A 20,031-nucleotide genomic window follows, 5' to 3' on the forward strand; every position below is an offset into this window, starting at 1 on the left:
AAAAGGACGTCAGATCCCCCAAATCTGGAATTACAGACAGCTAGGAGCCACCAAGTCGGTGGTAGAAATCAAACCTCGGTCTGAAAGAACAAGTGCTCTTAGCTACTGAGCCAACTCGCCAGCCACCAGAACCTTGAGATTAAAATATGTGCATATAGAAATAAATCTATACACACACAGTTACACCAGATGCCTTGGTCACGTGCTTGCTGCCCAAACATGCAAACCTGGGTTTGAATCTCTCACCCTTGTAAAATACCCAGCACACATCTGTAACCCCAGCACAGGGGATGCGGAAACAGGTAGATTCCAAATTCAGCCAGGTCAGTAAATCGGTGAGCTCAGGGTTCAGCAAAGCACCCTACCTCAATGTGACAGACACCTGTAATCCCAGCACTCCATAGGCTGAGCAAGGAGGCTCACTGCAAAATGCAGGCCAATCTGGTTTACCAAGGGAGTTTCAGATGAGCCTGGTCTGCAGAGTGAAACTTTGTCTCAAACAGATTGTAAAAAATTTAAAAATATAAGAGCTCTGGGCAGGAGAACAAAATAGGATTGTTTCAATGGAAGAAACAGAGTAGCCGGCAGATGACTGCCGTTCAGGGGTGTCTGCCCTTCACCGGTGTCTTGGCTTCTTCTTTGCTGTGATAAAATACCTAAGCACCTAAGGGAACAGGGGATTATGCCAGCTCTCAGTTCCAGGTTGTATCCAGGCTCCCTCATAGTAGAAGTCACAGCAGCAGGAGCTCAAGACAACTGGTCACACTGTATCCATAGTCAAGACGCACAGAGCAATGACTGCATAGCAATGGTCACATCGCTGTCTCCAGTTTTATGCAATCCAGGATCCCTCTGCTGGGTGAACAGTGCCTGCTTGTATGTCTGGGTACCACATGTGTGCCTGGTGCCTGTGGAGGCAGAAGACCACAGTAGGTGCCCTGGAACTGGAGTTCTGGATGGTTGTGAGCTGATGTGGGTTGCTGGGCACTAAACCTCAGCCCTCTGCAAGAGCAGCCAGTGCCTTTAACAGCTAAGCCTTCTCTCCAGCTCACATCTTTTTTTTTTTTAATTTTGTAATTGCTTTATGAGTCAGGATTAAGTATGTAGCCCTGACTGACCTCCAACCCACTTGTACACCAGACTTTACTGAAAGAGGCCTGCCTGCCTCTGTTCCCTACTGCTAAGATTAAAGACACTTGCCACATCTGGCTTTTGTTTGCTTTTAAAGACAGGGTGTTTTGTAGCTCGGCCCAGTCTGGCCAAACTCACTACGGAGGGGAGAGTAGCTCGGAACTCTTGGCTGATTGTCCCAAGTGCTGGGATTTCAGGTGCCCTCACCACCATCAGCTTGGAACATGATCTGTTTTAGAGGTTCCAAGGGCTGGATTCCATCTCTTCTAGATGTGGCCATTTGCCTGTGTTCTACTTTTAGCTGGGGTGAAATATCCAAAGATGACACCATCATCTGTTCTTACTGGATCAGGACCAGGGTGACTTCGCACAGCTATCAGTGTTTGTTTTATGAAACCTAGAGCCCCCCCCCCAACATGTGGTTGATAACAAGTTTATAATTGTTATGGTTAGCTAATTATTCTCTTTATTAATATGAACTGGCCTCCTGGCTGGCTATGGTTTGAACTCTATCTGATTAACTATCAATACAGCTAGGCTAGCTGGTTTTCAGCCTGCATTCTCTTAGCTGACTTGACACTTTGATTGAGTCTGTGAGGACCTTTACCAGGGGTGTATTTCTTGGCAATGTGATGGGATTTAGTTTTTAGCCAGTCTGTTGCTGTGCTAATTCCATTTACATTTGAAGTTATTATTGAGAAGTACATATATACTAACTCCTATACTTTTACTGAGTTTCAGTTTTAGTTGGTTGGTTGGGTTATTGTTTATTCATTTCTATCCTATAGTATTAGAGGCTTCTTGGCTATGGTGGACATCCTTCATTCATCTTTTCCTCCCACAAAATATATTTTTCCTGTGTGCCTGTGACTGAGACTTTCTTCCTCTTTGGTATGCAGTATTCTGTTCAGTGTCTTCTGCAATGATGGTTTACTGGTCATGAGCTGCCTCTGTGTTTAAAAAAAAAAAACAGATCTCACTAAGTAGTCCTGGCTGGCCTCCAATTCCCAGAGATCCTCCTGCCTCTGCCTCCTGGGATTCTTAATATTTGTCATGAAACATCCTTTTCTCTCCATCAGTTAGAGAGACATTACATTACTTCATATGAACAAAGTCATTGTTTCTCTTCAGCCAGGGATATTACTTACCCAAAGGATGCGGGACAGCAAGATAGCTCAGGGCACAAAAGCATTTGCTGCACAAGCCTAGCATCCTTAGTTCAAACCCTGAAGACCGAAGGAGAGAAGCAACTCCTCACAGTTGTCTGCTGGCCTCCCCAATGGCAGCAGGCCACGTACTCACCCACGCACAGAAAGAGAACTTCTCTTAGTTTTATTTTTAAGGATGTACATGTGGCTGTGGTTGTGAGTACCAAAGCCAAAGAGGGCCGAGCACATCACACAGGCTGGAGTTACTGGTGATTGTGAGCCCTCTGACATAAAGGCTGCAAACCGAATGACAGTCTTCTGTAAGAGCAATGCCCATTCTTAACCATGAAAAAGAATTCTTTAAAAGGAAGAAAAAAATAGTAACTTCCCTATACATCCTATTATGTTTTCATAACCAAGGAAAGTAAATGTCAGGGATAATTTGGGACTTTTTCTTTTTCAGGAATTTGATCCACTTTATCTTTTGGGTTTTGCTGCTGTGGTTAACAGGGTGGATTGAGAGCAGATAAGGAGTCCAAGAGGGCAGAGTGAGTCAGGCACAGTGGTCAAGGGAATCTTACAGCTATGACTGACTAGCAAGCAGATTGGCTCTTATACACGGTTCAAATAACAAAGACAGACTAATGATTATCCAATAAGTACAAATTATATCATTGTGTCTCCAGACACATGTTTTATTTTTCATTACATGTCTGGGGCAACAAGATCAGTCACAATTAGAAAGTACAAATAGGCCAGGCGTGGTGGCGCACGCCTTTAATCCCAGCACTCGAGAGGCAGAGGCAGGCGGATCGCTGTGAATTCGAGGCCAGCCTGGTCTACAAAGGGAGTCCAGGACAGCCAAGGCTACACAGAGAAACTCTGTTTTGGGGGGAAAAAAAAACAGAAAGTACAAATAGAAACGTAATTTATTTTATTAGTCCTATAACTCCAATTGTAAAGAATTGGAGAAACCCTGTCTTGAAAAACAAAGCAAACAAAAGAACACTAGGAAACAACACATGGGCAGGTTTATTTCCATGCTGAGAGGACTCAAGTCGGAAATCAACAGTGGGGAAGCCAAGCATGCAGGGGTGAGATGGAACAGTGTTTCTCTTTAAAGAAACGTCAGCAACCTGGGAGAAACGTGCAGGTTTAAGGAGGGCAGAGGTTTGCTGAGGCTGGCGAGTTGAAGCTTGACCACTTTCGAGCTGCCAGCAGGGTCAAGAAATGGTAAGTAAGGCATTTCTGGCAAATGGGGCTACTGCTCAAGAGACATGCACCCCACTCTCGGAAACAGAGGCAGGCAGATCTCTGTGAGTCCAAAAGCCAGCCTGGTCTACCAAGTGAGTCCAGGACGGACAAGGCTACACAGAGAGACCCTGTCTTGAAAAAACAAAAAACAAAGATGTTTATTACCTTTGCACAAAGGTAATAGGGACAGTTTATTGCAGCCTACTTTGCCCTACTTTTTTTTTTTACATCTTATGTAAAAAGCTGACCAGATATGGTGTCACATGTCTGTAAACTCTGTGAGGCTGAAGCAAGAAAACAGACACAATTTCAGGGCCAGCCTGAACAAGGAAGTTATTTCAAGGTGAGCCTGGACTAAAAACTAAAGGAAGTAAAGTAGGGAGGGAGGAGAAAGAGGGGAAGGGAAGGGATAGAAAATCTTTCTATGGGGTGTCAGGAGTTCTCCAATGTTTCCAAACGTGGTGTCAGGAAGCACTGTACCCTCTTAGAGCTTACTTCCTATACCCTAAAAGGGAAGGGCAGAAACTTGCCTGTAGTGCTAGGCAACTTTGCCAAGTTCTGCCAGCTCAGAACCAGCTGGTACTTAGTATTTGGTGTCTACTGCCTATTTCCACACATTATGTTAATGTGACCTTACCCCCAATACCCCACAGGATCCAAGATGCTGACTGACATCAGTAAAAGCACACAAGAAGGCAAGGCAGTGTGGGGAGTTGTTTTTGTTTTTTAGCTTTTCTGTGTAATACCACTGACTGCCCTGAAACTCTCTGTAGACCAGGCTAGCCTGGAACTCACAGCTATCCCCCTGCCTCTGCTTCCCGGGTGCTGGAACTAAAGGCATGTGCCACCATGCCCTGCAGCAAGGCAGTTTTGATCAATGACTTGAACTATGAATTGGTTGTTCTTTTATCCTTTGGCAGCTGATGAGCATATTGATTTATTCAAGAAGGGGGAAGAAGTTAGGCTGGGCTTGGTGGCACACACCGTGAATCCTAGCACTGTGGAGGCAGAGGCAGGCAGATCCCACTGCTCACTGGTTCTTCAGGAGTTCTGCTTAAGCTCAGATTCACCAGACTTTTTAAGAGACAGAGTTTTCTCTGTGTAACAAGAGCCTTGGCTATCCTGGATTCACTTTGTACACCAGGCAGATCTGGAAGAGACCCCCCCCCACCTGCCTCTTTTTCCTGAGGGCCCGAGATTAAAGGCACTTGCCACCACGCCCTGCTCTCACTCCGACTTGTACAGAGCGTGCAACAATCTCAGAGTTTAACAAAAAGAAATACTGCCTTCTTTTTTAAATCAGGCCTGATGCTTGGATGTCTCCTCAGCACAGATGGAAAGCATCAGTCATCCCTGGAATGCCCCTCCCCAAGCTGTGCACTGCACCCCCCCAGAGTTGTTCATTCTTGGCAGTTTAAAGCAAAGTGGCCTTGGAGTCAGACTCTAACACAGTAACAGCTCCACCTTCAAATGAGCTAGTTTCTTTAAAGCATTCTTAGTGCATCGTGTGTGTTTAAACAAAACTATCTTGTTATCTCCATCCTAGTGAGGCTTTTAAATTTGACCATGTCCCCTGGACGGGGAGACCTGGTGGCACTCAGAGGAAGGACAGCAGGTTACCAAGAAGAGACTTGATACCCTATGATCATATACAGGGGGAGGTAATCCCCCTCAGTCACAGTCATAGGGGAAGGGAATAAGGGGAAATTGGGAGGGAGGGAAGAATGGGAGGATACAAGGGATGGGATAACCATTGAGATGTAACAAGAATAAATTAATAAAGGAGGAAAAATAAATAAATACACTCTACTGCACTTTGATTCTGACTTACTCTTGAGTGATACTTGAGCAGTTACCTTATTTACTATGACAGGCTTTTCTCTCCTAGACTGGCAGGCCAATAGGCTCTAGGTTCCTGCCTCCCCATGCTGTGTGTGCTCATATGTTCATGTGTGCTTCTTAGGTAGGTTACATGCTAGTGGTCTCAATTCAGCTATGCAGTCTTTCTGGCTACAAAGCTGAGCCCTCTCCTGACCTGCCATGGTGTTTAAAAAAAAAAAAGCCAGACATGCTGTGTGATAGCCCTGGCTGTCCTGGATTTGCTATGTAAAAGGCTGGCCTTGGAACTCAAGAGACCTGCCTGTAACAGCCTCTCCAATGCTGGGATCAAAGGTGTGCACCACCATCCCCAGAATATAGCCAGATCTTAACTTTCTTTTCCTTTTTTTTTTTTTTTTAACACTCCATGTCCTCAAAGATAATGTCCTGTCATATGAACTCAGCCTTACTTCCTTCAAGTGTGAAGATCCAAGAAGCTGAGTATCTTTTTTAGGTCTTACCATCTGTTTAGAATGATGCATGCCATAATAGTCTTCCCTCTAGTCTCTTGGTCTTTATACTTCTGTGCTGACAATTCTTTTCTCTTAAAGCCTGCACAGGCTCTCAACTCCTTTATGGCTTTGCTCACAAGAGCTTCCATCTGTCTGAAAATCACATAACTCACTTAGCCCCAGCCCATTTAATAACATTTGCATCCCATGGCATTCTATCCACTACCATCCACACACAATAGCTTGGAGACAAGGTGGCAATGCACCTTTATCTGAGCACTAAGGAGGTTAAGGCAAAAGACCTGTGTTCAAGGCTGGCGTCTCAGTACGGTGGTAGGAGGTACACTGGGAATACAACATAGTGGTGTGCTTGTTCCAAATTCAACCCTAGTATCAGGGTGGGCTAAAGGCTTCACAATTAAACAAACCCACAACCACTGAAATCTTGTCCTAGTATCTCCTAGTGTTGGGAGCGTAGGAAAATACATCCCAAATCATCACCTGTAGTCTGACAAGGCAGAGTGCTGTCAGAGGCAGGGGGGTTGGACAGCTTGAGCTATTACCTAGTGAACCCATCGTAGAAAAACAAGAACTTGGGAGGCAGCTGTGTTAGTGGCCTCAATCACACGGACGGGCCCCAGAACCCAGCAACAAACTGATAGAAGCCATGAGACTGGCCAAACAAGCCACTCAATTCATAACCTCTGTTGTAGTTACTAAATATTTTAAGAGCAACCTTAAGTCAGGAGCTCGGCTGAGGGCTGGAGGGATGGCTCAGGGGCTAAGAGCACTGGCTGCTCTTCCAAAAGTCTTGAGTTCAATTCCCAGCAACTACATGGTGGCTCTCAACCATCTGTAATGAGATCTGGTGCCCTCTTCTGGCTTGCAAGCCTACATGCAGGCAGAATTGTATACTTAATCTTTAAAGAAAATAAAATCAGTTCAGCTGGTTTTTAATATTCCCAATACCTACTTCAACTACATATAGCTAAAAGGAAACCACAAAGTCCTTATCAACTTTTTTCAAATTGCTAATTACTTGAGTAACCAAAACCCAAACCAAACAAACCAAAAAGACCTTTAAGAAAACAATGTTCGGGACATTTTTAAAAGAGCTAATAGCTATCTAGAGTTAAACTTGAGAAAGAAATGAGACCTGTCATGAAAGCAGGTGGGGAATGTGGGGAATGGACCAGTGCAGGGCACTACATGTACAAACACATCACAATGAAACTTGCTTCTCTGTAATTTCCTGCCCTCCCCCCCCCCCCACAGGGTTTCTCTGCAGTCTTGGCTGTCCTGGACTTCTTTTGTAGAGCGACCTGCCTCTGCCTTCCCAGTTAAAGGCGTGGACCATCACGCCCAGCCTTTCTGTTGTTTTAGGGTTTGTGTAGCTTTGGCTGTCCTGGACTTGCTCTGTAGATCAGGCTAGCCTCAAACTCTGTGATTCGCTTGCCAGCTCCAAGATTTCTTTTCTGTCCAAGACAGGGTTTCTCTGTGTAGCCTTGGCTGTTCTAGACTCGCTTTGTAGACCAGACTGGCCTCTGCCTCCCCAAGTGCTGGGATTAAAGGTGTGCACACCATGCTCTAACTATAGCTTACATTGAATGACAGCTTTTTTTTTTTAATATGTACTTTTATAGGTTAAGTACAAAAGGTTATGGAGTTACAGGCGGCTTAACCCATAATAGGCACTGGAAACTGCAATCAGGTCTGCAAAGGCAGCACACTCTTCATCACTTGAGCCTGCTCATTTTTCCAAATTTCATATACTTTTCAGCATTTCTGACTTAGGATACTCGTCATTCAACTGCACTGCTTACTCAGTTCAGTGCCACATGCTATTTAATTGTGTGCACTCCTTTCTCCTTACATGTACATTTTAAATATGTTTGTTGACAAGCCAGACCACTGAGCTGACTTAGGAGAGGCATATTCTGAGACAGACAGGAGACCAACATCTACAGAAGGCTACGACTGTGCCTGCGTCAGTGAGACTTTCCATTGAGGGTCTTTTTGAACATCTAATAGTGTTCTCAGTTAAACTGCCTGCACTGGGCCCAGAAACCAAGAGAAGACTCAGAGATAGGGGAACTCACTGGGAGACGGCTTTAACCACCTGAGGTGCTGAGTTCCACTCCTACATAAGTGCCAAAAGTTTTCTACTTTGTTAATATTCCCTAGCTATATAAATCCCCCAAAACATGATCCTTCCACACCCAACCTCAAATGCTATCTTAATAAACACACACAAGAACCACAGGCATAAAAATTTGTGAAATTTTCTTTACAAGAAACATAGATATTGTTATAAAGTTGTAAAACACGTTTTCCTCAGGATGTAAACAATGAAGAAAAAAGGTCATCAAAATATAGGACAGCAAGGCTGGGCAGCCTTATAAGCAAAGAAAGCACAGGTCAGGCAGGCCCTCAGGACAGGGTTACTGACATCATTCACAGCAATTTCACTGAGGTTTTTTACTATTCTTAAGAGGTTCTGCCAAAAACAAGCATTTTAGTGAGATTAAATAAACATCACAACTAAGTTTATGAGATGTAACATCAGCAATCATTCCCACTGAGTATGTTTAGATATCCAAACGCAGGTCCCTTTTATTAAATCTGTATGTAAAGGCAGACATCACTGCTCAACTTAATCCTAGGGTCCTGTGCCCTGCTGAAGCTCTCCACAGCACCTCACCAAAAAGCACTCTTTACAAATCATCAGTTATTTTGTGTTGAGTATAACACTGAGAAGCAACTTGGTATAGTGGAAATACTGACCTAGGGAAAAAACAAAACTCTGCTGGAAACTGCTTACAACCTGTTTTCAGCTTAGCAGAGCCATGTGTGACACTGGGGGGGGGGGGCGGCGGGCTTTACGTAGGGCAGGAATCAAGCTAAATAAGTTTGCTTTCAACCTTTTTAACAATTAAAAAATCAGAACACAACATTTCATGCCTACATTTTAAGTCTATTAAGGCTCACAAGGAAAACACTAGAAATTACAAAATAGTCTCACCTTTTTATTACAAAGAAAAATTCTAAAAATGTTATTTATATTAAAGCTGCAGTGTTAAAATTGCAAAGGTCACAAGATTCTTAAACAATTAAAGAAAAATATTTACGCACAAATTTTCCAATTTTATCTTTTTATGAAATAGAATAGAAAAATATCTTAAATTAAAACCTCAAAGTGCCACTCCTCTAAAAAAAACTTCCAAATAATATATGGTTAGAATTTTTCTTTATAAACTATATATATTATATATGTATCTCTGCAACCTGAGGACTTGTTAGACACACCAACATGTCAGGCTTTGCATTACAAATCCACATAGGCTTAAATTTGGTTTGCCTTTAGGATTTATACAGGGGCATTATAAAAATAAAGACATTAAGGCTGCGACTAAACAGAATGTTTATACTACTTCAACCACAATTATCACTCTGAAATAAATTCGCTCAGTATGATCTCACGGCTCTTGTTAACCATGCAGGGAGAAAACAATTCAGAAAGCAAACAACCTGCTTTAAATTCTACCTTTTAAAAGAGTATTTGCATATTTAAGATATTAGTATGTCTATTTACTTGCTGGAGGAGACAATTTCACAGTCCTCAAACCGTGTGGATTGTAGGGATGGAACTCAGATCACTAGGCCTGTTACCAAGCATCTTTATCACTGAGCCACCTCAATGGTCCCTAATATGTCAGTGTCTCTTCTTTTCTACTTGGTTTGCTCTGCCTCGGGCTCCCACTCTGGCACTGGACTCTTGGCAATCCTCTTGCTCTGATCTCCCAACAGCAGGGCCAGTCAGAGCACCCAGGTTGTATGTTCAATGAGTTAGACACATTTGAATATACTTGAGGGTTAAGTATTATTGTCCACTTTATTTTCTTTTCATCTGAAATTCAGAATTCATGTGTAGCCATATTATGAAAAGGTTTATTAGAAAAATAAAGAACTTTAAAATTTTTACAATATTTACTACTTCAAAATTATTTTAGATAAAACAAGTGTTACTTGTGGTTGAAACACAGAATCTGACTTATAGATTCTCATTTAATCCCTGTAAGACAAAGGACACATAATAAAATAGTAGATCCTCAACAATACTAAGAAATGCAACATGAAAGCCTCACTCAAATGCCATGGCCTCAGGTGCCTATGGCGGTACATGCTGCAAAGTATATGAAAAGATCTTCTCGGAAATTTAGCACCATGCTCACTACCAACATTAACACCACTGTGTTAAATGTAAATTGTGTGGTCTGTGTTTACTGCTCCAGAAATTTTATCAGCTACACAAGGGCTGAGCAACCATCTTTATAGAGCAGGCACAAAACACCTCAGGCTTGTTGGCCTCTAAGTCTCACTACTCAATATGCAACTGCAGGGAGAGAAACAACAAATATGAAAATAACGGCTGTGCCTGTAGGCTGCAGGCTGTCCGGTGCTCAACTAGACGTGGATTTGAAGAACTAGTCCTGGGCCCGCTACAAACACATCATATATGTGCACAGGATGAACTGAGCTGGGTAAGGAGAAACATTAATAAACATTACAGACTAAATTTCATACATCCCAATCATGTGTAAATATGTATAAAACTTATTTTACTTCATATAAATTTTTTGGTGTGCTAACAACAGTGTCAAACCCAAGTCACATCAGAAGCAAACGGACCATGAGTACTCAAAGGCCAATCAACAACCAGCAATATTTTGACATGTACGTTTTTCTATAAATTGGTAGTAACCAATTTGTTCTCCGTGCACCTAAAACGTTGGATGTGTGTTTCAAGATATCATCTTAAAATTAAATTGAATTGTTACAATTTGAAGCTAAGTGTGATTTGCTTTGTTTTATTAGAAAAAATACTCAAGCAAGGTCTACAATCATCGGTCAATTAAGAATGACAAGAACATGAAACAGTAAAATAAAAATACAGATACAAACTATTATGTCTGAAACACTCTATTTGGCAATGTTTAAACAAATCAAGATTTTAAAGGAACAAAGATTGCAGAGTACTTTGCAGATACAAAATAAAACAAATGATGAAGTGCTTAAGCAAAAACAAAGAAAAAATAGTAAGAACACACTGCTTTTCTTCTTTTGAAAATAAACTCCCGTTTGCTACAGAGCATTAGACGGCCGTGCAGAGCATCCTCATTGGCAGTGCTTCCCTTCTCGTCCCTCAGGGTCGATGACTCATTTCATGTCTACCTCTTTACCCCTGTTAGAGCCCCCCATGCTTTTAGTACCTTTTGTGCATTTGTTTTTTTTCTTTTCTAAGCAAATGAGAAATGATCTATGCATCATGGAATCTGTCCCAAAATTGGAACCAAAGGTTTAATTTTATATTTGTCTATTCTTTAAAAACTTTAGTGTAAAAACTGCTGGTTTTCCTGTCACTGTAGGAAGTGAGAACTCTGAGTGAGTGAGGAGTGCTTTCTGCAGTCTGACTGCACAGCACATGCTCCCAACAGTAAGGAACAACTGCCCAGCCATCAACTCCCATTGTGGGTCTAGGTCCTCCCTCAAAGGCTCCCTGGGAGGATGTGGATGCTTTGTTCTTAGACTTAACAGTAGTACACAGTCCTCAGTCTGCAGAGACAGCTCTCAGTAAAGGTGCTTGTTAGCAATCCCTCTGGCAGCACCAGTGAGTTAAATTTCCTTCAATATCATTTCTACATAGTATATACATTGACGTTCATGCCGCTAGAAAACATCTACAGTACATTTCATAATAGAAAAATATATTACAAATCTGCTCGATTATTTACAAGCAATGCTCTATTATCTCTATGGACATTTGTTTGATACAGTACTGACAAGCTACACATATTTCCATTTCTGTAAAAGTTTTAAAAATTCCATATGGCCTCTTGCCTGCCAAGCAAGAAAGTGATTTTATTTTCCTTTTCAAAACCAACTTTGGTGCATAAAAGATTCGGTTTGAAGATACTTTAAAAAAAATACAATTTTTTTTACATTAAAAAAAAAAGGACCAGTTTCCCCGGGCATAAAATTAAGAGTCAAAGGTTAAATGAAAATATGAGGATTATTCAAATAATTTGAAATTGAGAGTTTTTTTTTTCAAAAACCATTGACACTGTGCCCCAAGAGAACCTAGTCCTGAAAAGGGAGCCAGACATATGGCAACACTCTTAAACAGTTATTCTCAGACCTAATTCGATAGACGAATTTTTAGTTGATTGCAAATGTCGTTCACTGTTTGCTTAAATACAAATTGAACATTTTTCTTATCAGAGTTCTGCAAAAGAACACAAATGGCAACCAATCACATCTATTTATCAGAACTGAAAGGTAATTTCCACTGTCTAAATATTTTCTATTAAGACTTCAAATCAGTACACACTGTCAAGATGGATATCTTACAGTGCTTTTGGTATTTTTAAGGGCAATTGTTTGTCTTTCCAATAAAACTACTGTAATCATTAGGGGGAAGAAAAACAGCAGCTTAAGCAGCGAGCATGCAAAGCCTTTCAGAAGCTGTTCAACTGAGTTGCCAGAGAGTGTCTGCGCAGTCTCCCACAGCGCCATTCCATGACATGTGGACTACAGTAATATATTAATATATTCCACAGAAGACCTACTTCATTCACAGAATGTCCACACTAAGCATAAATATTACTCTAAATACTGGACTTAAAAATAAAAGAGGAAGGGGTTGACTCTAATGTGCAACTTTCCCTAAGCCCATTGTCAGTGACTAAGACTGCAGGTGTCCCCGCTTGTTTGCGTTTATGTATTTATGTATGTTTTACCTCTTCAACCTCTTCTGTGGCATTGTTCTAGAAAAAGAAAAAGAAAAGAAAGTCCTTATTCAGTTGAATCAAACACACAGAGTACTTTAAAAAAAAAAACCACTAAAAGTTGTAGAACTGAACACAGTGACGGTGAAAGGCCATCACAAAAAGGAATGTATTTCCAAGTCCTGGAGCGTGCCTTCAGCCCCAACGTAAACTTGGGAGTTCACGGACAGCTGGAACACAAATATGTATATTGAAAGCAAAAGGTATTATTGCTAAAACATACAGATATTAGTACAATTTAATTAAAAAAACCATCTCTGTAAGTGGTGTTTCTATTAAGAGAACCCCTGTCTCAAAACACAAAAGGTTCCATATTTAACGTGTGTTTTTAACTACTATTTTTAAATGTATGTTTAAATTTCAAATAAGTGTTTTTTGTAGTCTCATTTGGAAGTGTACATTTTCTAGTGGTTTTCAGAAACCATTCCTTAAAAACACAAGAAGGGGGCGCTGGAGAGATGGCTCAGAGATTAAGAGCACTGGCTGTTCTTGTAGAGGTGTGGAGTTCTATTCCCCGCAGCCACATGGTAACTCATAACCGTGTATAGTGACATCTGGTGCCCTCATCTGGTTTTGCAGACACATATACATGTAGAATATTGTATAAATAATAACTAAATGAATATTTTTTTAGAATGTATAGCTTCAGCCGGGCGTGGTGGCGCACGCCTTTAATCCTAGCACTCGGGAGGCAGAGGTAGGCAGATCGCTGTGAGTTCGAGACCAGCATGGTCTACAATGTGAGTTCAGGACAGCCAAAGGCTACACAGAGAGACCTTGTCTTGAAAACATTCTAAAAATATAAAGGTAAATGGCTTTTTCATCACTGTTTAATCACCCAAGTAGTCTATTTGGCTACAGCAGCATGAAGTTTAGGCTCATACTGAGTGACCTTGGGCAGATGAAATGAACTTTTTACTGCAGTTACAATCTATGTGAAGATACAGTGACCCAAGAAAGGCTGCCATGATGTGTATCACCTAACAGTATCTCCTGGGCACTTCTCTTTGTAACACATTAACCGGCAAGCTTAGAAATGAGACCCAGAAACATTAAGCAAGCACACTGCCACTTTAAACTATTCTTTTGAAAAGTTTGGGGAAAGGAAATGAAGTACATGGTACTTAAGACAGTCTCACAAAAGTCTGATTAAACCCTAACCGCATCTTTTTAAAATTAAGACTTACTATCACATGCTCTGGTGCCCATGAGGTCAGGGGGAATCAGATCTCCTATTACTAAGTCACAAAGCTGATGTGGGTGCTTACACTAACTTCATTCCTCTGCGAAAGCATGCACCTTCCACTGCTGAGCCATTCTCAGCCTCAGAATCACGCTTTTAAAAGAATTTCAAAATACTTGTGTATTATAATCTAAGCAAGTAATCTAAACAAATCTAGAATTAAACAAGCATATAAACCTTATCAAAATACTGTGTTTCTGTGTTCTATTCCTGTGATATCACTGCTATTTAAAGGGAACAAACAGTAGAGAAATGCAGTGTGCAACAATAACCGACACAGGGGTGCTAGGGCAGCACTGGCTCCACAGCACGGCTGGGTAGCACGGGCTGCGTAAGACCCTCTTCCCCCACAGGTCCTGCCTGACTCCCAAAACCCTCAAGTCTGTTGAACAGAGAAATCAAGCACAAGTTGCTTATCACAAGTCCAGGAACCTACACTCTAAAGCCTTTTGAGAATCAACATGATTTTAAAGGTTCTGATGAGGGATGTTCAATTAGTCCTGTCTAGGCAAAAACAAAACAAACATCCAGAATTTTAGATAAAGAATATTCAATCTCAACAGAGAAAGAAAAAAATCCCAACTTACCCAAACTTTAGAAAAGTTCAAGATGAAAACAAAAAAAAGCACACTGTCATGAAGTAAATTACCTGTAAATGTTTGGGTCCAACAGCAAGGCAGTATCTTTGGGTAGCTTTGATAAATGAACTACTTTAGTTTTTAACTGATGTCGTTCACTTTCATTCACCCATACATCTGGCAGGCTATAGATTAAAAAAGAAAAGCCAATGATTTAGTTATCCTAGACTTATCATTTCAATGCTGTCATACTCTCCAGCCTTTTCTGCAGCTGACAGAGACACCTATATGCTTCTGCAAAGACAGGTGTGCCAGGCCGTCTATCTACTCGGGGACCAGACACTCCAACTCCAAGATAAATAAATAACACCCAGGATTTTAATAAAACTGAGCTGAACAGCGGTTGCACACCATTTTCATCTCAGCGCTCGGGAGGCAGATCTCTAGGTTTAAGGCTAGCTTGGTCTACAGAGTGAGTTCCAGGATAGGAGTGCTATCTACACCCTGCCTGAGGCATTGAGTTTATTTATTTTCTTTTCTTTTTCTTTTTTGAGACAAGGTTTCTCTGTGTTAGCCTTGGCTGTCCTGGACTCTCTCTGTAGGCCAGTCTGGCCTCGAACTCACAGCAATCCACCTGCCTCTGCTGGGATTAAAGGTGTGCAACACCACCGCCTGGAAAGTTTATTTCTTATACATAATATTTCAAATACTTACATATCTTCAGGCATCCAATGAAGTAAAAGCTTTATCTTTCCAGATTCCTCCTTTCTTTTAGCTATTACCTAGTAGCATTACAAAAAGAAATGGTTAAAAAGAAAAGAGAAAAGAAAAACCAACTATTTATAAAATACCATTTTTCTATACTGTAAAGAACTTGAAGTGGTCATGCCTACACAGGAAAGGCACTGACACCACAAAAATCTTGCCCTCCCTACTTTGCACATGCGAATCTCTTCACATGATACTGACATTGCCAAGGTGCCCCCACACATAATTTAAAAATAATAAATATTCCTTTAAATTAAAAAAAAAACTAAAGCAACAAATGGCTGTCAGGTTGCTCAGCAGTTATGAGCACTTTCTTTAAGAGAAGGAGCACGGACTCTCAAGCATCTTCTGATCTCTACATGAATGGATAATGGACAGGAGACCAGAGAACAAACAAAAAATAAAGCAGAAATCAGGCGTGGTAGCACACACCTATAATCCCAGGCAGGAGGGTCAAGGAGTTCAAGGTTATCCTTGGCTATGTATGTGGCCAGTTCCAAACTAAGCTACAAAAGACCCAAATCTGCTGCTGCAAAGAAAAAGATCTACTTTACAACTGAGTTGGCTGACTGCCTCAGTTTCTGTTGCTGCACTTGGTAGGCCAATTCAAGATCTTTAGGTCTGAGCCTGAGTAACCCACCTGTCTACAGCTTATCAAGCCATATTGCCATGCATGTTAGTAGTCAAGGTGACACTTGGAATTGCATGGCTCTCCAATGCCCACACTGACATTCGTGCTTTAGTTTATGTAGTTACAATCTCAGCACCATGTTACCAAGTTCCAGTTACAAATACCCAAATAAATACTACAATATTAATCTGAAAACATACAACTAAGAATAGAACTTTAAACAAAGAAAGATTACTTCTTCCATTATATATATAAGCTTGTGGTTGGATAAATCCCTAATTTTAAGCTTGGCAATTAATGGAAAAATCTAAATAGATCTGCTGGTACAGGAATAGAACCCTACAATGCTAGAATAACTTAAGCCAGCCAAGCACAGTAACACACCAGAAACTGTTTCTGCTGACCTCTTCTGGAGCAGACTTCAATTAAGGCATGCACTTAGCACGTGTATGTAAACAGTTTAAACTTTCATGACCACTGAGGAGCTACTACATGTATAGTTTGTATTAAGCATTATCAGAGCATGTGCTACCTACAGTCCCAGACCTCAATAAGCCACAGGGTTTCTGTGTTAGCCATAGCTGTCCTGGTTGTAGACCAGGCTGGCCTTGCACTCAGAGATCTACCTGCCTCTGCCTCCAAGTGCTAGGATTAAAGGCGTGAGCCGCCATGCCTGTCTGCTCTCTTCTTTTTGAGAAGGAAGAAGTCTCCTCTACACTGAGCCTAAGTGTTTCATTGTCAATAAGGATATTTACTTGAGGGCATTTGCACATACAACACACAGGGGGGAAATGAAGCAGTTAAACAGAAGAATGAGAGCACACATGCGTTCAGCACACACGCACACTCGGTAAGCTCTCGTCCTCAACTGCTTACCATCTTGTTTTTAAATATTTTTTTCTTGGTGAAGCACATTAAAGCTCAGCACTAGGGAGGCAGAGGCAAGGAGATTTCTTGTGGGTTCCGCACCAGACAGGTTTCCATGTGACATAGTCTCACATATATCTTAAACATGTATTTTGGTTGTCAGGCTCAGCAGCAAGCACTCTCATCCACGAAGCCATCTTGCCACCCTTCCACTTTATTTCAGTCCTTGTTGTTGCTGCTTGCTTTTCTGACGGGCTAGACTGGCTGGTCAGTGAGCTCCGGTATCACTCCCCTCACTGCAGTTACCGGTACATCTGGAGGTCAATCAGGCATTGAGGCCTTTCCTCTCAAACTTAACACAGGACTAAGTTTCTTGTCAGTGTAATGGACAGAGACTCTAGGATCCGGCCCGATTCTCCCTGGGAGGGCAAAACATGTACTCCTAGTCTTTAACTATTTTTTTACATTTGATTAGGGGCCATTCTCCCCTCCCACCACATGGTCACAGGGCTCAAACTCAAATAGGCATGCACCTTTAGCAGTGAGCCGTCTTAGTGGCCCAGGAATCCTTTCTTTCCCTACAGTATGCTGTCAGCACAGAAAAGCTATAAATCTACTTGAAAAAGAAAAGCTTAGAGCCGGGTGTGATGGTGCATGCCTGTAATCCCAGCAACAAAACACACACACACACATACACACTCACACCAATAATACAAAAGCCAAACCAGTAGGTTCTAAAGGATGGCACAGAGGTGCGGGTGAGCTTCCAAGGAACACAGAACAGGGAGTAACGGTGTGCTCTGGGGGTGGTGTGCTGAGGGGTAGAGGCGTAATCACATCAGTCACCAACTTGTCAAGGTTGGGGTAAACTTTCCCACCTCATTTCCTCACTCACCAGGTTAGTTTTGTTTTGTTTTTTTAAAGCATAGTTGAACCCAAAATACTACAGGCAACTCAAAGTGCTTTCCTTATTAATTAACCTCCCCTCAAGCTATGATGTTCATCCTTCCAAAACTGGATGTTAAGAAACTTCATTATAGGAGGGAGACAACGTGAGATGATCAGTGCCAACCAATAATACTTAAAAACTTCAGTTTTGTTGAAACAGAAAATAAAAGTAGCCCAGTTCTACAGTATTTCATTTATTTCAAAATAAAAACTGGGCTAGAGATGGTAACTGGTAAAAGCACTTGCCACATGAGCCTAGAGATCTGAATCTCTACAATTTCTACAAACCATATAACGGTGGTGGAAAAAACTAAAAATGTGACGGGCATGGTGGCACACACCTTTAATTCCAGCACTAGGGAGGCAGGATCACTGGGAGTTCAAGGCCAGCCTGGTCTACAAAGTGAATCCAGGACAGCCAAGACTACACATGGAACCCCTGGTTTCGAAAAAAGGAAAAAAAAACTAAACTAAACTAAACTAAACGGTCCCTGACCTTCTTACATGCGTCATAGTATGTGAACCCACACATATATGGCTAGACATAAGACTTTAATCCCAGCCCTTTTGGGGGGGGGGGGGGAAATGAGAGTTATGTAAATGCCCACAGACCACACAAAAGAATGTTGCCTCCCATGGTCCCTGGTCCTCTACAAGAAGAGCAAGCACTCAAGCCACTGAACCATCTCCCCAACACTAATAAAAGTACACATTAATTTTTCTAAGAATTCATAAGCCAGAAGTCTCACCTAAAGACCTAGGCCAAAGTACACCAATTTAAAGAACGAAATAAGATGAGGCTAGAGAAGACTCAGTAGTCAGAGCCCCTGCTGCCCTGAGTTCAGTCGCCATCAACCACATAGAACACAACTCCTTAGACACCAGGTGCACACGATGCACACATGACATGCAGGCATATGAATACTCATAAATCAAAAATTTTTTTTAAAAAAATGGACAATAAAATCTTGCTTTGTGTTTCCAAACTGACATTCTGATTGTTCTGGGTTGACAACCTAGCCTCAAGAAACAGTGACTCTCTACAGCATGCTGGCCAGACATAATTTTTAAAACCTGGGGTTATACCTATGATACAAAGCACATTTAAAATCTTCCACCATGACTGGATGATATGTTTAATTGAATATACCACACACACAAACTTTTGGTGGGGAAGCTTCCAGAACTAGGCATTGGAGAGTGACCCTAGGGCCTTGGATGTGCTAGGCAAGTATTCCATCACTGGGCTACATCCCTGTTCTACATTTTCAACAACTAAACTGCATCTATTTTTTACACACTATCAAAATCTTTCCAAAGCTGAGACAGAGAAAATATTTCCAAGCTTTTACTTAATTACAAATAAATGGCCCTAAGTGCACAAAACTAAAACCCTAGGGGTCGCAGCTAGGGTCTCCCACATGTCAGACAAGAACTCTACCCCATCAGTGCAATTCTAAATTAATTAGTTCAAAGTCTCAAACAGTTCTCAACTGTATACTGTACACATGGCTCAAGATTGCTTCTTTCCTTTTTAAAATTATTTCTTGCTGGGAAGGAGGCCTTCCACTCCTCCTGCTTTGGGCTGCACTGCTGGGATGACAGGCATTACTACCACAACCAACAAACCACGTGACTTTTAACAAAAGGTCCTATATTTTGAACAATATAAAAATATAATAGTGAAAACCAATGTTTTGCAAGTTGGTATAATTTGAAAGAAAAAACAGAATACTTACAGTACTATGAAAAACAACACTGTGTCCCTTCCCTAAACTTTCTATATGAGCTGAGAGGTTAAAGCATATGGCTCGATGTCTTATGGCATCCAGTGTTTGTGCATCGAAGAAATCATGTGGTCGCGCTAAAAGTCAACACACAAAAAAAGTTAAAGACTGTTTAGAAAACTTCATCAGTCTACTAAATGCTCAAGTGTTTTCCAAACACAGGAGACTACAGCTTTAACCGACAGGGAGCACGTCCCTGGCCAGCATCTAGCTGCACCTGTCTTTGTGTTCAGGGTAAGAGCTCTAATAAGGTGACAACAGGCAGAATTCAACTTATCAATGAATGCAGTAACTCCATTATCCCTGTTTCTTGGCCTCGTGGTCCACCATTTTATATTTTTTCATAAAAATACTTCATGGGGGTTTCAAACTTACCATGTGATCTCTCAGCATGTATTTTTTACATGCTTTCAAAATCTTTCCAAATCTGAGACAGAGGAAATATTTCCAAGCTTTTGCTTGATTACAAATAAATGGTCCTAAGTGCACAAAACTAAAACC

General features: G+C 41.4%; 1 protein-coding gene across 5 annotated transcripts in view; it reads right to left on the reverse strand.

Annotated features, from left to right (window-relative positions):
* Nucleotides 1–1,882: 1,882 nt before the first annotated feature.
* The window catches only part of AEBP2 (AE binding protein 2), a 42,506-nt gene continuing 24,357 nt past the window's right edge, over nt 1,883–20,031 (reverse strand). For 3 of the 5 annotated variants that reach the window (XM_084766281.1, XM_084766282.1, XM_084766278.1), the window contains 5 exons: nt 19,483–19,607; nt 15,244–15,311; nt 14,601–14,714; nt 12,661–12,687; nt 10,712–12,146 (listed from right to left, as the gene is read on the reverse strand). In XM_084766281.1, coding sequence (XP_084622407.1) covers nt 12,101–12,146; nt 12,661–12,687; nt 14,601–14,714; nt 15,244–15,311; nt 19,483–19,607 — 380 coding nt within the window. In that variant the 3' untranslated portion in view covers nt 10,712–12,100. Of the gene's footprint in view, nt 2,082–8,129; nt 9,771–10,711; nt 12,147–12,660; nt 12,688–14,600; nt 14,715–15,243; nt 15,312–19,482; nt 19,608–20,031 lie in introns of those variants that run through there. The other 2 variants (XM_084766279.1, XM_084766280.1) reach the window with 2 other exon arrangements.

This window comes from Acomys minous (assembly GCF_964271855.1).
Source record: "Acomys minous genome assembly, chromosome: 17".
Lineage (NCBI taxonomy): Eukaryota > Metazoa > Chordata > Mammalia > Rodentia > Muridae > Acomys > Acomys minous.